Source organism: Aethalodelphis obliquidens, unplaced genomic scaffold (genome assembly GCF_003676395.1).
Source record: "Aethalodelphis obliquidens isolate GAN/ISIS:26980383/991018 unplaced genomic scaffold, ASM367639v1 scaffold5, whole genome shotgun sequence".
NCBI classification, from domain to species: Eukaryota; Metazoa; Chordata; class Mammalia; order Artiodactyla; family Delphinidae; genus Aethalodelphis; species Aethalodelphis obliquidens.
In genome coordinates this window covers 75733490-75749407 of record NW_020837949.1, presented here as the reverse complement: position 1 = coordinate 75749407, position 15918 = coordinate 75733490, and the positions used below count along the sequence as shown (strand labels likewise).

The following is a 15918-nucleotide window of genomic DNA, read 5'->3' as shown; positions in this document are numbered from 1 at the left end:
ATGAAAACGTTCCGTATCTTGACAGGGGTAGTGGATACAGGAGTCTACACACGCAGTAAAATTGCGTAGAACTACAAACGTATCCAAATGCAGACAAGTATGATAAAACTGGGGAAGTCTGAGCAAGGTAAGTGGATTGTATCAAAATTAGTATCGTGGTTGCAGTACCCTATTACTTTTGCAAGATGTCATTGGAGGAAACTGGATCAAGGGTACACAAGATCTCTGTATTCCTTACAACTGCACATGAATCTATAATTATCTCAAAATAAAATGTTTAAAAAAGAAAGTACCGTAAGGAATAAAGCAAACATGGCTACAGTACGAACGCAGCCCTCAAGCACCTGTTTGAGGTGACTTAACATCACCTCGTTTGCTTCTCACGACATTTGTACAAGGTAGACGCCATGCCTAATTTTCCCATTTACCAGTAAGGAAACTTGGTATCATGGACTTCAGCGTCTTGTTCAAGGTCACAGTGCTAGTACAGAGGCAAGTTCTGTTGCAAGACTTTGAAGTATAACTTTGGGAACTGTTGGAGGAGGAAAACAGTTTGCAGTTGATTCTGGTATCAGCCTAGGAAGCTACCAGTTCACTTACTTTGGGTAAGGTCTCGATGAAAGGATGGATGTTGGCTGCTTTGGCGGCACTCACAATTTCAGGCATCTTTACAGACCGGCTGTTGTCTCCGTAGGCAATGTTGTCGGCAATGCTGCAGTCAAACAGGATGGGCTCCTGGGACACAATTCCGAGTTGGGCTCTGAGCCACTGGATGTTGAGTTTCTTTGCTTCTTGACCATCTAGGAGCTGAAAACCAAAGTCCACAAACTATAAGAAGGGCTTAAAAAACAAACAACTAAACAGTAAGTTACTAGGAGGACTGTTGCACGTGGGCATCAGCAGTTTGTGAAATACCAACCCTCACAGCCTGTAAGCTCTTACAGTGCTGGAGGCCAACACAGCCAACAAAACGATTTCTTATTGTTGTTAACTAGGCCATCCCTTTCTTGTTCTACCTGGTAAAATGGCGGCACATTTGGCCCCATCTTTCCACAGTTCTTTCTCTGCTTCCTACCTTGCCCTCATCCAGGCAAATGTACCGTCCTCTGCCTTTAAGAAGTATGCAGTTAGGTGTCCTGCGCCTATCTGCTGTCGCCTGAACAACTGCAACCTTTCACCTTGACTGTATCCCCCTCCTCCAGGCACACCAGGACAAAAAGCAGATCAGCATGGCCCCAGATTTTGAAAGTTGGTTACCTCCTTTCCTACCTCTACCTCTCTTTCACTTGAGAACTACCAGCCTTCAACTCCCCCCATTTCTGTTTTTGATGGCACTAAAGGACAAGAGTTGAGTGGAAAGTGGACAAGCTCAAAGGGCAGTATCTTTGTCTTTGGAAAACTGGCTTTGTTGATGGTGGTTTTGATGATTTTTTTGTTTGCCGTAAGCAGGAGGCACGATGCTTCTAGAGGAGCCTTGTGATGTGCTAACTGAGGACACAGCTTCCAGCAATGCAAAGGGCACGGTGAAGAAATACACACAAGTCCAACTAGTCTTGCCCTCTAAAGAAATTCCCACTGTGGTATTGGCACAGCACACCTACACAGTATTGTTGAGCTGGTTTGCCCGTATTCATACCTTCAGAGTAATTGTAATAGTGGAAGCATAAGATTTCCCCCAAAGAAACAACTCAACAAGGTTTAGCATTCTGGTGACTGTCTAAATGGGGGTGGGCTTCCTGGGCTAGGTCAGTGGGTACCATCCCAAGGTAATGGGAAATGCAGGCATTATCGCTAAGAGCCAAGTCTCCATTCATGGAAGAGGGCCAGGGGCTAGACACCACAACATCAATGCTGAAAGCCAAATATGAGAGGGCTGGAGTACGGGTTAGAGAGAGATGGCAAAGGCAAGAGGAGGGGAGGGAGTCCTGGGCGTCTACTCAGAACTCTGGCAGGACTGTGCGGCTTACCTTTACAACCCAGGAAGCGATTGAGTGTTCACGCAGGAGACTCCAGCTGGCTCAGAAGGCCCAGGGCAGGGCACAGATCAACTTCACACTCAGTACTTTCTGAACTACACTCAATTCCTGATGTTCTGCCCTACCGTCCCCATATATCTGTCTGACTGTGGGTGCCACCTTGGGGTTTAGAGAATGGTGGTCCTCATATCAGTTAGGATTATAGGTCTTGTCCAGTTTTTTCCAATATTATGGGAATATTGGTTTAGCCACTTGAAATACTGCCTTAAATCAAGTTACTAATTTAAGAAAGTGTGCTCACCACTGTTCCAGCCGAGGGGTCGTAGAACCGCTCCAGGAGCTGGACCACCGTGCTCTTCCCACAGCCGCTGCTGCCCACCAGGGCCAGCGTCTGGCCCTTCTTCACCTCGAGGCTCAGCCCCTGAAGCACGGGCACGTTTGGCCGCGTGGGATAGTTGAACACGACTTCATTAAGTGTCACGTTTCCTTCAAACTTATCCTAAAAAATAGGTATTTTTATGTTGCTATTGTAATTGGTCTGATAATGACTGAAATAAAAAGTATAATTTCAAGGCCTTCCCTGGTGGCGCAGTGCTTAAGAATCCGCCTGCCAATGCAGGGGACACGGGTTTGAGCCCTGGTCCGGGAAGATCCCACATGCCGCGTAGATACTACCCCCGTGCGCCACAACTACTGAGCCCGTGAGCCGCAACTAATGAAGCCCATGTGCCTAGAACCCGTGTTCTGCAACACGAGAAGCCACCGCAATGAGAAGCCCGCGCACTGCAACGAAGAGTAGCTCCCGCTCGCCACAACTAGAGAAAGCCCGCGTGCAATGAGGACCCAATGCAGCCAAAAATAAATTAAAAAAAAAAAAGTAGAATTCCAAGGAAGCTTTACCAAACACTATAGCAGAGAAACATACAATTCATATTCAGTACAGGTACTGGCACCAGTTAGTACTGGTAGCAAGTTGTTACATAAAATGAAGATGGGAGCCGGGGGTACAGGTTAAAGACAGTCATATTACAGAGTTGTTAACTAAACTCAAAATTTCTGGTTCATTGAAGACAAATATTCAGCTTTCCCAACTAATGATTTTGTGGCTGAAGCCAAGTCAATGGCCCAAGGCTCAGAGGCCTAGCGATTTAGAGCAGTTTTTAGAGCAGTTTCTACCTGCCGTCTCAGTGGACAGCCCTTGCCTGCAGCCCTGGTGGCCTCTTTATCTCCCTCACTTGGGCACAGCTATTTTTCAGAACAGGAAATACCTGGTGAAGTTCCAAAACGGTTGTGCTAAGTCCCCATCGCTTTACCCACGCTGCTTCGCCTGCATTAAAACGTGCGGCGGCTTGTGTTAGGCAAGGAACACAAAGAACACTGAGATCTAAGTTTGGGGATAGTAAAGGATTATTCCTCCTACTCTGAATAAAGTGGCCTTCTCACCAGTCGTAATGCTGTGACGACAGTTATGTGATGAAAGCCAAATTGCTAACGCAGTTACACACAGAGCTACAGACACGTACCTTCCATGCAGAAATGACTCACAATTTTCATGGAAATTATTCAGTTCTAGTACATCTGGATTTGGGGGTTCTTTACTTTTGATGTGCTCATCCTTGCAACCCCCTATGAAATTTGAAAATGCCAGGAAAGTTGGCCAAATATTATTAGCCTTGTAACTATCACAAAGCCAGTGAAGTGAATGTCAGTGTAATCACTACAAATTTATCCTGTGGTTGCAACTGCCAACTAAAAATTGCCACTTGCCATCTGCCTCTACAAGGACAGAGTTACAAACTGCAGCAGCCGCCAGCCTTCAACACCCCCTGAAAGGAGTCCAGGGTGGAGATCAGGAATGAGGCGCTCTGTGCTCTGGGAAAAACTGGCAGGACAGGCCTTCAGATAGTTAGGTATTTTCAAGAGAAGATTTTATGAACCCAATTTCTTGCATCTTCTCGTACCTAGAAAAGCACTACAGTCGTTAATGGGGGCATCTGCTCCTTGTGAGCAGCAGCAAGGCTCTGCCAAAATGCGTGCTTCACTGCACGTGCCCCCTTCACTAACATCCTATGGAACTCTGACGTTCCCCCTCCCTCTTAGGAGCAGTTTCTCCGAGCTCTCTGAGATGCTGTCTCCCAGGCTGCAGTCCTCATTCTGCCCCGAATAAAACTTAACTCACAACTCTCACGTTGTGCCTTTTTTTTTTTTTTTTCAGTCGACATGATCTAGCAGACAGCAAACATTTAGGAAAAAATTAACCAAGTGCTGATCAGACAGCAGGGAACTCACAGGCCTCAGGCCTTCCTCACTGTGGCTGTCAATCAAAGGTTGTCTTTCAAACAGGCTGAATAAGTGCGCTGCAGACAGCTTGGCTTTAGCGTAGTCTGGAGCAAAGGAACTCGCGTGTCCTAGAGCCACGGCGCCCAACACAATCGCTGAAAACACCCTAGATGGGAGCAGAAGAATTTTAAACATTAATTTATATAATTCAGCCCCGAGATGTCTCAAAGCCCAAAGACTTACTGCTGGCCAGTACTGATGTTTTCGCTCCCTTACTAATCCCCCTCCTCCCTCCCCCACACATCGCTAGAAAATTCCAGGACCAAAGGAGACCGGGAGGGGAGGTGGCACCCGCTGCCTGAGGGTCTCCTTTTTTTCTACTGCTTTCTGGCTTCCTTTAGGAGCTTCTCATTTCCTAGATTTCATGTAACTTAGTAAAGCTCTCCTCTCTCAGGAAGCGTCTGCTAACAGAATCTTGAGTTGTGATCTCAGGTAATTCTAGTAACAACACACATACCCCGTTTAGACTTGAGGGAACTGAAGCTCTGGGGGCTGAAGGGACTTGATCAGTACCAGACAAGGAGTGAGGTTTCCTCCTGACTCTACAGCCCTGATCTCCAGGGTGTGGTTTCTTCTGCAGCCCCGCACAAACAATAATCATCGTCACTGTGGTTAAAGAATTCTTACTGGGCAAAATAAGCCTTTACTACAAATAGCTTTTCTCTTACAAGTAAAAGAACTATTGCTATGACCCTGAAAAAACAATTAAGCTAACGGTCTATTCTCCAATTAAAAGAATGCATATGGATTATAACTTCTAGGAGGAACTAAAGATTCTGAGATTTGCGCCTCCACAAAGCTATTCACTTCGGGCACCAAAGCTCCCTAGAGAGACGGGAGGGGAGGAAAATCTCTAATAGAGAACTTAAAAAAATTTGCCCCAAACTTCTAAATCTAAGATTTTGGGGGGAAACTGTATTTTTATTTTTATTTTTTTTTGGTCTCTTTGAGCTACACTCAAATAAGAGAGACCAAAGTTCCACAAGTTTGAAAAAATTAAATAAATTCCATGCACTGAATATTTTCTGCTTTGCTTCTGTATCCCTGATACACACCAGATAAATAATTCTGGATTGGGTGTGTCAGGGCATTTGGCTCCTTGTTTTGGTTTGTAATTTAATACATTATTTTTTTAATTCTTTTTTTTTTAATTGTAGTTGATTTACAATGCTGTATTAATTACTGCTGTGCAGCAAAGTGTAAATCTAAGGTATTAAAATGTATTTTAAGTACACGGGGGTGGGGGGAATGGTGGGTAGAGTAAGGCTCTCCTTAAATATTTGATGAGGTTAATTATCAAAAATCAAATTTTAGAAGAGTGATGAACAACTCACATGTAGCTAGCTGCCTAGCTTTCCTGTACAGCCTGTAATGCAGCTTTAGTATGAAAGATTTTAAAAGCTATCTTCCAATTATCCAGAATTTAACATTTTAATGATAAAACAGTTTTTAAAAGCAGGGCCGATTTTTTCATTGGTATTTTTCTAGACAATGAATGTCTCCAAGTGGTAATTCCCAGCTGGCTATTTCCATCTGTCCCTTCAAAACCACTTTCTACTCTCCCATCTCTATCTTATACCATCCCCGATGCCTGACAGGCTGACCTTCAGGGTCTGCATCAAAAGGTTTTCTGGTCCCCTGGCCCCCGATGGGGTTTGGCAAGGAATAGCATAGCAGGAAAGGAGGCTGGAGGAGTGGGACCAGGCCGTTTGTTGTGTTGGTCTCTTTCCCGTTGGAGAGGTGTGGTGTTGGGGTCCTTCCACCAAAGAGCACAGAAGGCCCCTGCGCTGGCTTCTGAAAATCTTTCCCTCCTCTTGCCCTTTAGGCTTAAGTAAGGTCTTAGTGGTGCCTAGCTGGGCACTGCTGACCTTAATACTTCTCACACCTTTATAAACAGACCCTTTAGCAAACTGTCCTCCATTACCCCATCTGCAGGGCCATTTGTTCCCTGCTGGGATCCTGACTGATGCAAAGATATATATTCTTTTTTCATGGTTATTTTAATTTTGGATGAAAACAAAAGTACAGCTTTTAAACACTTTCACTCTGTCCGTCTTGACCCTGGGTTTTTTTTTTTTTCTTTAAGTTGTTTGCTACTTTTTAAAAATCATCCCATCAGAGCAGAAATATGCCAAAGTGATCTTAAAAGCATGGCTTCCCTTTGGCAAGACTAGACTGCAATCTAATTGAATGTATTTAGCATATTTTGAAAGACCATTGGTTAGCCTTGGAAACCAAGAAAATAGAGAAGGCTAAGAGGCAAAAGTTGGCAGGGTCATCCCAGGGCTGGTTAGGGAACAGAGTGTTTACCAGACTTCAGTCAAGTGTTCCCATCCCACTGTCAAGGCCATCTTTGGTTGCCCGTAAATAGTAAGCTATTATAACCCGTTTTGGGTCCATGGTCGCCAGCAGTTTTCTAATTATGATTTATCTCTGCACTGAGAGCATTTGCTGTCCTCCTGTCCTTCTATGTATTACTGAAATTCTGGTTTACGGTCATTTTCATGAGCTTGGTTGATTTTAGTCCACGCGGATAATGAAACTGTCCTTGGAGTACCGACAACGTTCGATTTCTGGGGTAGATTCAACTCTCTGGATGACTTCATCATAAAACAACTTAGTTTTTCGGTCTATTCCAAACCTTTGCATAGACCTATGGAAACTTTATTATGGAATAATCTCAGTAAATTAAAAGTTACTTACAGAATAACGTCTCTGAAGTGCATATGTCCATTCACAATGAGATAGGCACCAAACCGAAAACAACCGGCATGGGAAAAATACATAAATGCTTGTGAAATACTAAAAGTAATTCCATAGATGTGTGCTTTCCGCACAGAATTCCTGAAAAGCAAATCAGTATATCTGTAACCATTATCTTCAACCTCGCTTAGCACTGGCTTGTACAAAGAGCACAGCTGCTAAGTCTAGTCAACCTGTGTTTAAATTCTGCCCCCAGTTATAATTAATTTAAGTGACTTAACCTCTCTACGCATCAGTTTTCTGACTTGTAAGAGGGGGATAACGAGTATGATACAAAATTGTTTTGAGATCTAAATAGACAGTACAAACGTCTAGCACAGTACCTAGCTCATAGCGGTTGCTCAAATGATAGTTGCTGTTATTATTACACAGGAATATCTGGGAACTCAAACATGATTGTTATCAAAAATAAAGGATTTCACAGTTAGGACTAAAGTTTGAATTGTCTAAATTCAGTTGTCTAATATTATTGTCTTGTCTTCTGTGATGAGTTATAGTCTCTCATATCAAAGTTCACATTTCAGGTTCGGAAAAGTAGGGTCACCGAGGTTTATCTAGACCCACATCAGAAGTTCTTCCCGGAGCTAGATCCCACCATCCCCAACATAATTTGTTTTGAACCATTTCTAATTAGACCTCTTGCCATCCTCTATTAGTTTAGCCACTTTTTTTTTTTTCTTTTTTGCAGTACGCGGGCCTCTCACTGTTGTGGCCTCTCCCGTTGCGGAGCACAGGCTCCGGACGCGCAGGCTCAGCGGCCATGGCTCACGGGCCCAGCCGCTCTGCGGCATGTGGGATCCTCCCGGACCGGGGCACGAACCCGTGTCCCCTGCATCGGCAGGCGTACTCTCAACCACTGCGCCACCAGGGAAGCCCTAGCTACTTTATTTGACTTTATTATTCTAAATCCTCCTGAAGAACATTAATTTATTTATTTTCAGATTAGAAGGTAGGCACTTGGCAAGAGGAAAAATTTTAAGTATTACTGATCTGGATAGTTTAACTCCTGTGCTGTGAGCATGGTGTTACAATACTTAATGTTACTGAACAGTTTACACTGCTAGTGACAGATATATGTCAGACATCAAATGACCAGAAAAATGTAATAGCTGCATGAAGTATACATAACTAGGAAGGTGAATACACTGAGAAATTCAGTTATCCCTGTTCAAATATGTAAGTGTTCAAAACCATTGGTCTAGTCTACAAAGTTGTGATGCAAATTGTGTTCAATTTTGTTAGTGTTAAAACATATTCATTTATAAGGACAGGCCCTGGTTGAACACAAGCGGTAAACAGGTGCTGGAGGTTTGTCGAATTGCTCAAGTATAAACCAATGAAATAGGCTCTGTGTCTTTGTTTTCAGATTAGGACAGATCTGGTCCTCACCCAGAGAACAAAGGAAACACTTTCACCCAACAACAAATCTCATCTTTGGTTCAGTCTACACAATGCAAAGAAAATAAAGGTTTGAGCAATTCCCTAAAAGAATGTTCATCCTGAATCACCAGATGGGTTGTTTATGTCGCCTGCAGTGGTGAACAAATACTTGTGCAGCCCTCTGTACCTTTTAGCTCTTAGAGACCCAATCTTACTGTTTTTTATAAGAGATGTAAAAACCCAACCCTGTGGTCCAGTTGCATCAAAAAGTTACTTATTTTCACTGAGATAATTATTGAAAAAAATGTCATCCTTACAATCATATCATTGTTTGCAGCAGGAACAAAAATTGGAATCAATAATTCAGCCTAGGAAAACACTAGGTTCTTAATAACAATCATATGCTCATTACCTGTAAGCTCCATACAATTTTTCAACATACATTGATTCAAATTTTCTTTCCTGGGTCAAGGACACAACTGTCCTAATATTTTCTATTGCCTCTGTTGCAATCTGTAATGTAGAACAGATCATGGTTAGAAGTGGGGCTTTTACTTCTGAGATAATAAAAATATATATATGAGCCTTAGGGTTCTGTCAAAAGAAGCCCGAAGGTTGTGTTGACAGGTTTTCAATTCCTTTAAAATTTGGAAAGCAAAGGCATAATGTGTTCTTCAAGACAAGCTCCATGAAAAAACTGGCAATCTTTTTTTTTTTTTTTTAAATTTATGGCTGCGTTCGGTCTTTGTTGCTGCACGCAGGCTTTTCTCTAGTTGCGGCGAGCGGGGGCTACTCTTCGTTGCGGTGCGCGGGCTTTTCATTGCAGTGGCTTCTCTTGTTGCGGAACACGGGCTCTAGGCGCGCGGGCTTCAGTAGTTGTGGCACACGGGCTCAGTAGTTGAGGCTCGCGGGCTCTAGAGCACAGGGTCAGTAGTTGTGGCACATGGGTTTAGTTGCTCCGCGGCATGTGGAATCTTCCTGGACCAGGGCTCGAACCCACGTCCCCTGCATTGGCAGGTGGATTCTTAACCACTGCGCCACCAGGAAAGCCTCCTATCTTTATTATAAATGAAACATCTAACAGTAATTATAGCCAGACTAGAGAGTACTTATTGGCTTTTACTCTGTGCCAGGTATTACCTCATTTGACAACACTGTGAGGTTCATGTTCTTATTCCTGTTTGCACAGGTGAGGACCCGAGGCACAGAGAAGTGAAGTGACTTGCCTAAGACTCTAGAGTTAATAAGTAGGCAGGATAATAGGATCCCTATAAGGCTATCTATCTGATGCCAAGTCCATGTTCTTAACCCATTATGCTCTTCTGCTTCCCCTGCTTTGTAATTTACACATGGAGAAACTAGTTGTTAGGACTTTACACTCAACTCTAGATTTTTTGATCACGGTTTAAGTGCTTTGAGGGTTAATTCTGGCTCAGCAGGCCCCTAATCTCAGTCATCAGGCAGGACCTGAGTCAAGAGGGTGAATCTGCAGCCTCCCTCCCCTCCTCCCAGCCCAGCAATCACACCCTCATTACTAAGCCTTTTCCGGAAAATGAAAATGGGAAGTTACCCAAATCCCCATGCTCTTGAACCGTGATTAATCTGCACCCAGGTCAATGAGAACTTTTTTTTTTTTGAGAAAACAGTGATGTTGTGGGGGAGGGTGGTATCCAAGACCTTTCTAACCCTCATTTTGGGTTAATCAGGAGTTTACTGAGTAAACAAAATTGAACTGTGATTGAATTGCTGATAATTAACATTTAAAATTTCCAATCTCTCATTTTAAAAAAACCCAAACCCTTATCAGGTTAAAGTAGTTACTAAAAATATTTCAGACGGATCAGTCTGAGTTATTAATTCTCTGATCCCTGGAACGACAATGTATTAGCTGAAAGGAACCCGGGACATCATCTGGTACAATTTCTCACGTTACAGAAGTGGAAAGTGAAGACCAGAGAAGTGGGGGGTCTTCTCCAGTATGATATACTGAGCGGCCGCAAGGCCAGGATGGAAGGTCTAAGGTGGTGTTTTGTCTGCCAAGCTGCTCCGTTCTAACTGCCCTACTCCTGCCAAAACTCTGGCAACGTTCAGCGTCATTAGCCATTTTTAATAGAAGTAAGATTCTATTATCTTAACTAGACTCAAGATGTTTTCTTTCATGTGACTAGTCTAAGAAAAATTGATCTTCATTCTACCTGCTGACAATCTCCCTTCTGAAATGTGAAAAGCGGTAGGGTTCTGGAGGAGAAAGGAAACGAACACTACAGGGTGTTTTTTCAGTAGTTAGTTGTGACAAGCAGAAATCAAGGAATTGATGCCCTAAAGCAGGGGTCCCCAACCCCCGGGCCGCAGACCAGTACCGGTCCATGGCCTGTTAGGAACCAGGCCGCACAGCAGGAGATGAGTGGCAGGAAAGCGGAGCAAAGCTCCATCTGCCTCTCCCCATCGCTCGCATTACCGCCTGAACTACCCACCCCCCCCCAGTCCCTCTCCGTGGAAAAAGTGTCTTCCACGAAACCAGTCCCTGGTGCCAAAAAGGTTGGGGCCCACTGCCCTAAAGTACCCACAGCCAGCAGCCAAGAGGATCTTCAGGGACTCTGGGTACCCGAGAGCTTAGGTGTGGGAATCATGCTAACTGCTTTCTAACCCATGAGCGAGACATACTATCTGTCCCACCTTGCGTAACCGTAATTGTATTAAGGCCTATGCAGTATTGTCTGTGAAAGGGCTTTGCAAGTGTTGTGCTATAGAAACTATCACAATTTATATACACCGTCTGCTTCACCTCCTAATGTTTCAATATAGTATAATATTTACATAAATAAGGGTAAAAAAATTCCCGGCTGTTATCTACATTTAAACATTTAAATACATGTACGTGTAAATAAAATGTTTATATGCATATCTAGACACAGTTAAACCCATATGAAGAGGTAATATAGTAAAGAACTTTGAAATTAGACCAGGACTTGAATCCCAGCCATGCCTTTAACTTGTTTCATTCTCAGGTTCCACATTTGTAAAACTGGTGTAACATTAGTATTTGCCTCATAGGATTATTGTGAGGATGAGTTGGTACATATAAATACTTAGAACAATAATTGGCACAACATTAAGTGTGTGCCCAATTGCCATTATAATTGGAACCAGAAATCAGAGCATTACTGTCCTCTGGTGGCTGCCTAGCTTAATTAACTATAGAAATCACAGCCAAGAACAGGACTGTCTTTTAAGTACTGGCAAATGTCCTACTTTGAACAATACACTTATAATTCTCTGCCTTAAGGACTCTTCATCTGTAAAACAGGGGTAACTTTTGTCCTAATAATGGCATCGGTATACAAAGTAAAAGGTAAAATGAACTTTGAAAATTCAGAAATTTTCTGAATATAACACCTATAGGATAAAAGCTTTACATTAATTATCCCATTTTCAAGTTCTAGGCATTGACACAGTAAAATATTTCATACACAGCGTTGACCATGATTAGTTGTAGGAAGCACTAACATCATTAAAACATGCATGTTGTAATAAATCAATCAAATAAAACCCATGTCTAAAAACCATACTTAATACCAACTGAAGCCGTATTTGACCCACCTTTCCAACAGTTTCCAGTTCTTTTTTATCTCTTCTGGCATTTCCAGCCAGCAATTTCATTTCAACAATTCCTGATACAGCAATAATTGGAACAACCGATAACATCAAAAGGGTTAATTGCCAACCATAGACAAATGCTATGATGATACCAGTTCCAAGGTTAGCTGTGTTCTGTGCAATTAAAGCCAACCTGGTCCCAGTGGCCTGGAAGAGCAAAAGAAGAGAGGCAGCTGTATTTTAAGTTGCAAATCCATGAGCTGCAGCCTTCAGCTTCCCGGTCAGAACCACGAGAGAGGGATCTGTGCCTGTACTAACATTTGCTCCCTTTTGTTACAATAAACCCAAGACACCTGTGGGAGGCTCTGCAGGTTTTTCTTTGTGCCTTTCAGCTCTCCTTCCTCTCCTGCCCATGCGGATTCAGCACTGCTGAAGCAAGTCATCGGCTGCTCTGCTCTGGGGAGAGGCTGTGGGGTGCACACTTTGTCATGAAGGCAACATTCAAAGAGGAAACACACCCCGGGCACTCCGGTCATTTTAAAGCCTGTTCGCTTCAAATGTTTAAGAGGGAGATTCACGAGCCCCAAGAGACCATCTGTTACCCAGGGTACAGACCCTAGGAGACCATCCCCCCCGTAAAGCATGCATAAAGATGAAGTCCTGTTTGCACCAGTGAGAAAACGAGGGCCCTCACAGGGACACTGCAGGGGACTTGCTGCTCTCCTGCGCTATGGAGAAGCAGTGAGTTCCCAGGTAACAGACCTCAGCTCCAGAGCTGGGGAGGGAAGCCAGGAAGACGGCCGCACTCCCTGGAGCCAGTTATTGGTTAGGGTTGGGCATGTGACCCAAATTAGTCTCAATTAGATGTAAGAGAAGGGTGTTTGGCAGTCGAGGCCTAGGTGTGCGCTCTCTTTCTCTGGATGGGAAACAAGGAAGCTTGTAGCTATGGTTGCTCCTGGCAGCCACCCTGTGGCCACGAGGGAACAAGCCTCAGGGTGAAGCCAACCCTGAGGACTGAAAGCCACTCAGAGCCAACAGACAGAAGGCATCTGAGTCCTTCGGGCCACTTGTGAGCCCTGAAGTCCAACCCTCCTCTTTAATGTTTAGGCCAGTTTGACTTTTCTGTTATTTGCAGCTGAAGGCAGCTTAAAGGTCGCAGCTATGCCATATGTTTATTCCAAACCATGTTAAAGAAAAACAGTAGTAGAGTGCAGTCTACATACCCCTTGGACTTGGGAGGCATCTATCGCAAGTCTTGTAGAAAGTGCACCAGTACTGTTTTTATGATCATCAAACCAGCTCATGTCCTATGGCACAAAATACACCTTTAAATTCATTCCAAATTAAAACAAGCAGAGAAAATCAGATGAAACATCCCAAACATTCAATGCTGAGGAAATATCCACACTTAACTTGGGTGTTGGAGTTGAGGGGAGACCTCCCATGCAGTGGGGAGCTCTAGTCCCTGCCTCGAGCATACACCTCGGAGCCCCACCAGGATGCAATCTCCATCCCCACCTGCATCGGGCTCTGCTGTGCTGGGAAAGCACACTGACCGGGGCGGGGCTTATCCAGATTGCAGCTGTGCTCGCTGCCAGCTTCCCCGGAGCCCGAGCCCGTGGGTGGGTCCATCACCCAGTCCTCACAACTTGTACTACGGATACTTCCGTAGTATCCTGATGGGGTGGTGTCTCTCACAAAGGAGTTGTGCTGGACACGGTGGAGTTGTGCTGGACACGGCTCTTTCTTGCAAATTCTAGGCATGAGATCATCAGCCCTGGTTTCTCACCACGTTTTTGTTTTGTTTTGTTTGAAGCAAGGATTAAAAGAGTCTATCTTAGATATGATTTTAATTATAAGCCACTCATCCACAGCATCTTTAAGCTTCGTATAAAGTAATTTTTCCTCCATAGCAACAGTTTAAAAGACACTGAAAGAGGTCTGCAAATTCAGACTTGCACAAAATATGATACCTGCTCTGTGCCCTTTTGTGAACAGGAATGTCATCGATTCCTATCAATTGGTTGGACAATATTCCGGCCCTCTCTTAAGCCTTCTCTATAAAAATAGAGAATTCATGTTTGCACATTTTCCCACATGTCCTACACTGGGCTGTGACCTTCCCAAGAGGGCAGATAAGGCATTTTATAGGCCCAGCTACTAGCACACTGTCTGGTACCTAGTGGGTAATGACTGAGTGAATTAACAAGTGAATTAACGTGAAAGCAGAGCTCTAACAAACTCAATTACCAACATTTGGTAAAACCTATAGTTAGTATGGTCAATCGTGGGACAGGAACACTGCCAACCACCCTCTCCTTTGTGGAAAGGCATCCTGGAGTCTCAAATGACTCACCAGGGCCTGCGTAGAATCCAGAAAACAGATACAGGTCCTTGAAATGATAGTATCCACATGGATAGAGATAGTTGCAAAATTAGCCCCCAAAGTGACCTAAATTCAGCCTACTCCCACGAAAACCCTGAGAGTTCTTTGGATACTGAAGGACCAGGACAATTAGCTGGGCCCTGACCAGTCCTTGCATGAACACCTGGGACACACAACACGCAGGGCAGCACGCCAGCCAGAACAGGAAGAGGCTTGAAAGGAAAGAACGGCTCCCGAGCACACACCTACCTGTCTCAGCATTGCTTTAAAAGCCATGGACCGCAGCCTTGTGGTGAGGATCTCGCCAGCCTTCCCAAATGTGAAGCCCTGGGCGAGAAGAAAGGCTTTTGTCCCTTTTGATGATCACAAGCGTTCTGACACAAGTGGGTGTATTCGCATGGATTTCTATAATATTTATTTATGAATCAACTATTCAAATAACAAAGTCTATGACCAGATACTAATTCAAAGTCCGAACTTAAAGTTCATGTACTGCTAGATGTAAGCTATTATATATGGAATGGATAAACAGCAAGGACCTACTGTACAGCACAGAGAACTATATTCAGTATCCTATGATAAACCATAATGGAAAGGAATATTAAAAAAAGAATGTTTATATATGTATAACCAAATCACTTTGCTGTGCAGCACAAATTAACACAGTGTAAATCAACTATACTTCCATAAAAAAATTTTTTTAATTCATATACTTCTAAATCATTGGTATACAATAGAATCCTAAAACCAAAACCCTTAGAAGTATCTAGTTCTGGCTTCTGAAGCATTCTAAATAGACTTCCTTTTCAAAACTCTCAAGGACAACATCTCAGTGAGAAGAATACTGTACTTAATTACAACGTTCAGTGTGTTCCTAATGCTTTAAGCAAATCACTCTCCAACAGAGGTAACAAAATTCTATGCAGGGATGCGTTTTGGCTCCTGTAGTGTAGCGGAGGGAGGATGTCTGGAGTATCAAGCTCCAGATGAGTTTGCTGCTTCCCCGTCACATCTCCACCTGCTCTCAGATTAGCGAACAATTAGGCTACTCCTCCCCCAGCATCCTTGCCAGACACTTTCCCTCTTTCTAATTATATCCTGTTCAAACTGGAGACCCGACCAGATGTCCAGAGCTGGGTTTGCTCCCCAGGCACTGGCATGGGTGTGAGCCTCCAGCCACGCTGAGTGTTGGGGTGGGCACGTGGGGTGCTCTCTGGGGAGGATGCATCCAAGGTCTTCACTAAACCAAGAGGATCGGTGGTCAGTGCTCAGGGTGAGTCCGCCCCAGGGCTCCAGGCCTAGACTGCCCTGGTCTCCTCCCGCCTTTGCTGGCAGATCGCTCAAGGCCCGTGAGGGCTCCATAGTTCCGTCCATCAGCCCACTGTTGGTGCAGCATATGTAGGCTCTACTCCCTAACACACCAGGGCTTGCGGCTGCATTGGACATGGAGTTGCTACGAGCAAGGCTCTAATTTCT

General features: G+C 44.0%; 2 protein-coding genes across 11 annotated transcripts in view; one reads left to right on the top strand and one right to left on the bottom strand.

Moving 5' to 3' along the window:
- The window catches only part of ABCB4 (ATP binding cassette subfamily B member 4), a 73885-nt gene that overhangs the window by 10486 nt on the left and 47481 nt on the right, over positions 1-15918 (bottom strand). For 5 of the 10 annotated variants that reach the window (XM_027102696.1, XM_027102700.1, XM_027102697.1 and 2 more), the window contains 8 exons: positions 14692-14769; positions 13280-13363; positions 12060-12263; positions 8872-8972; positions 7020-7160; positions 4266-4422; positions 2278-2475; positions 601-807 (listed from right to left, as the gene is read on the bottom strand). In XM_027102696.1, the coding sequence (XP_026958497.1) occupies positions 601-807; positions 2278-2475; positions 4266-4422; positions 7020-7160; positions 8872-8972; positions 12060-12263; positions 13280-13363; positions 14692-14769 (1170 nt within the window). Of the gene's footprint in view, positions 1-596; positions 808-2277; positions 2476-4265; positions 4423-7019; positions 7161-8871; positions 8973-12059; positions 12264-13279; positions 13364-14691; positions 14770-15918 lie in introns of all 10 variants that reach the window. The other 5 variants (XM_027102698.1, XM_027102702.1, XM_027102701.1 and 2 more) reach the window with 5 other exon arrangements.
- The window catches only part of CROT (carnitine O-octanoyltransferase), a 92952-nt gene that overhangs the window by 76621 nt on the left and 413 nt on the right, over positions 1-15918 (top strand). The gene's annotated exons all lie outside the window — the stretch shown is intronic.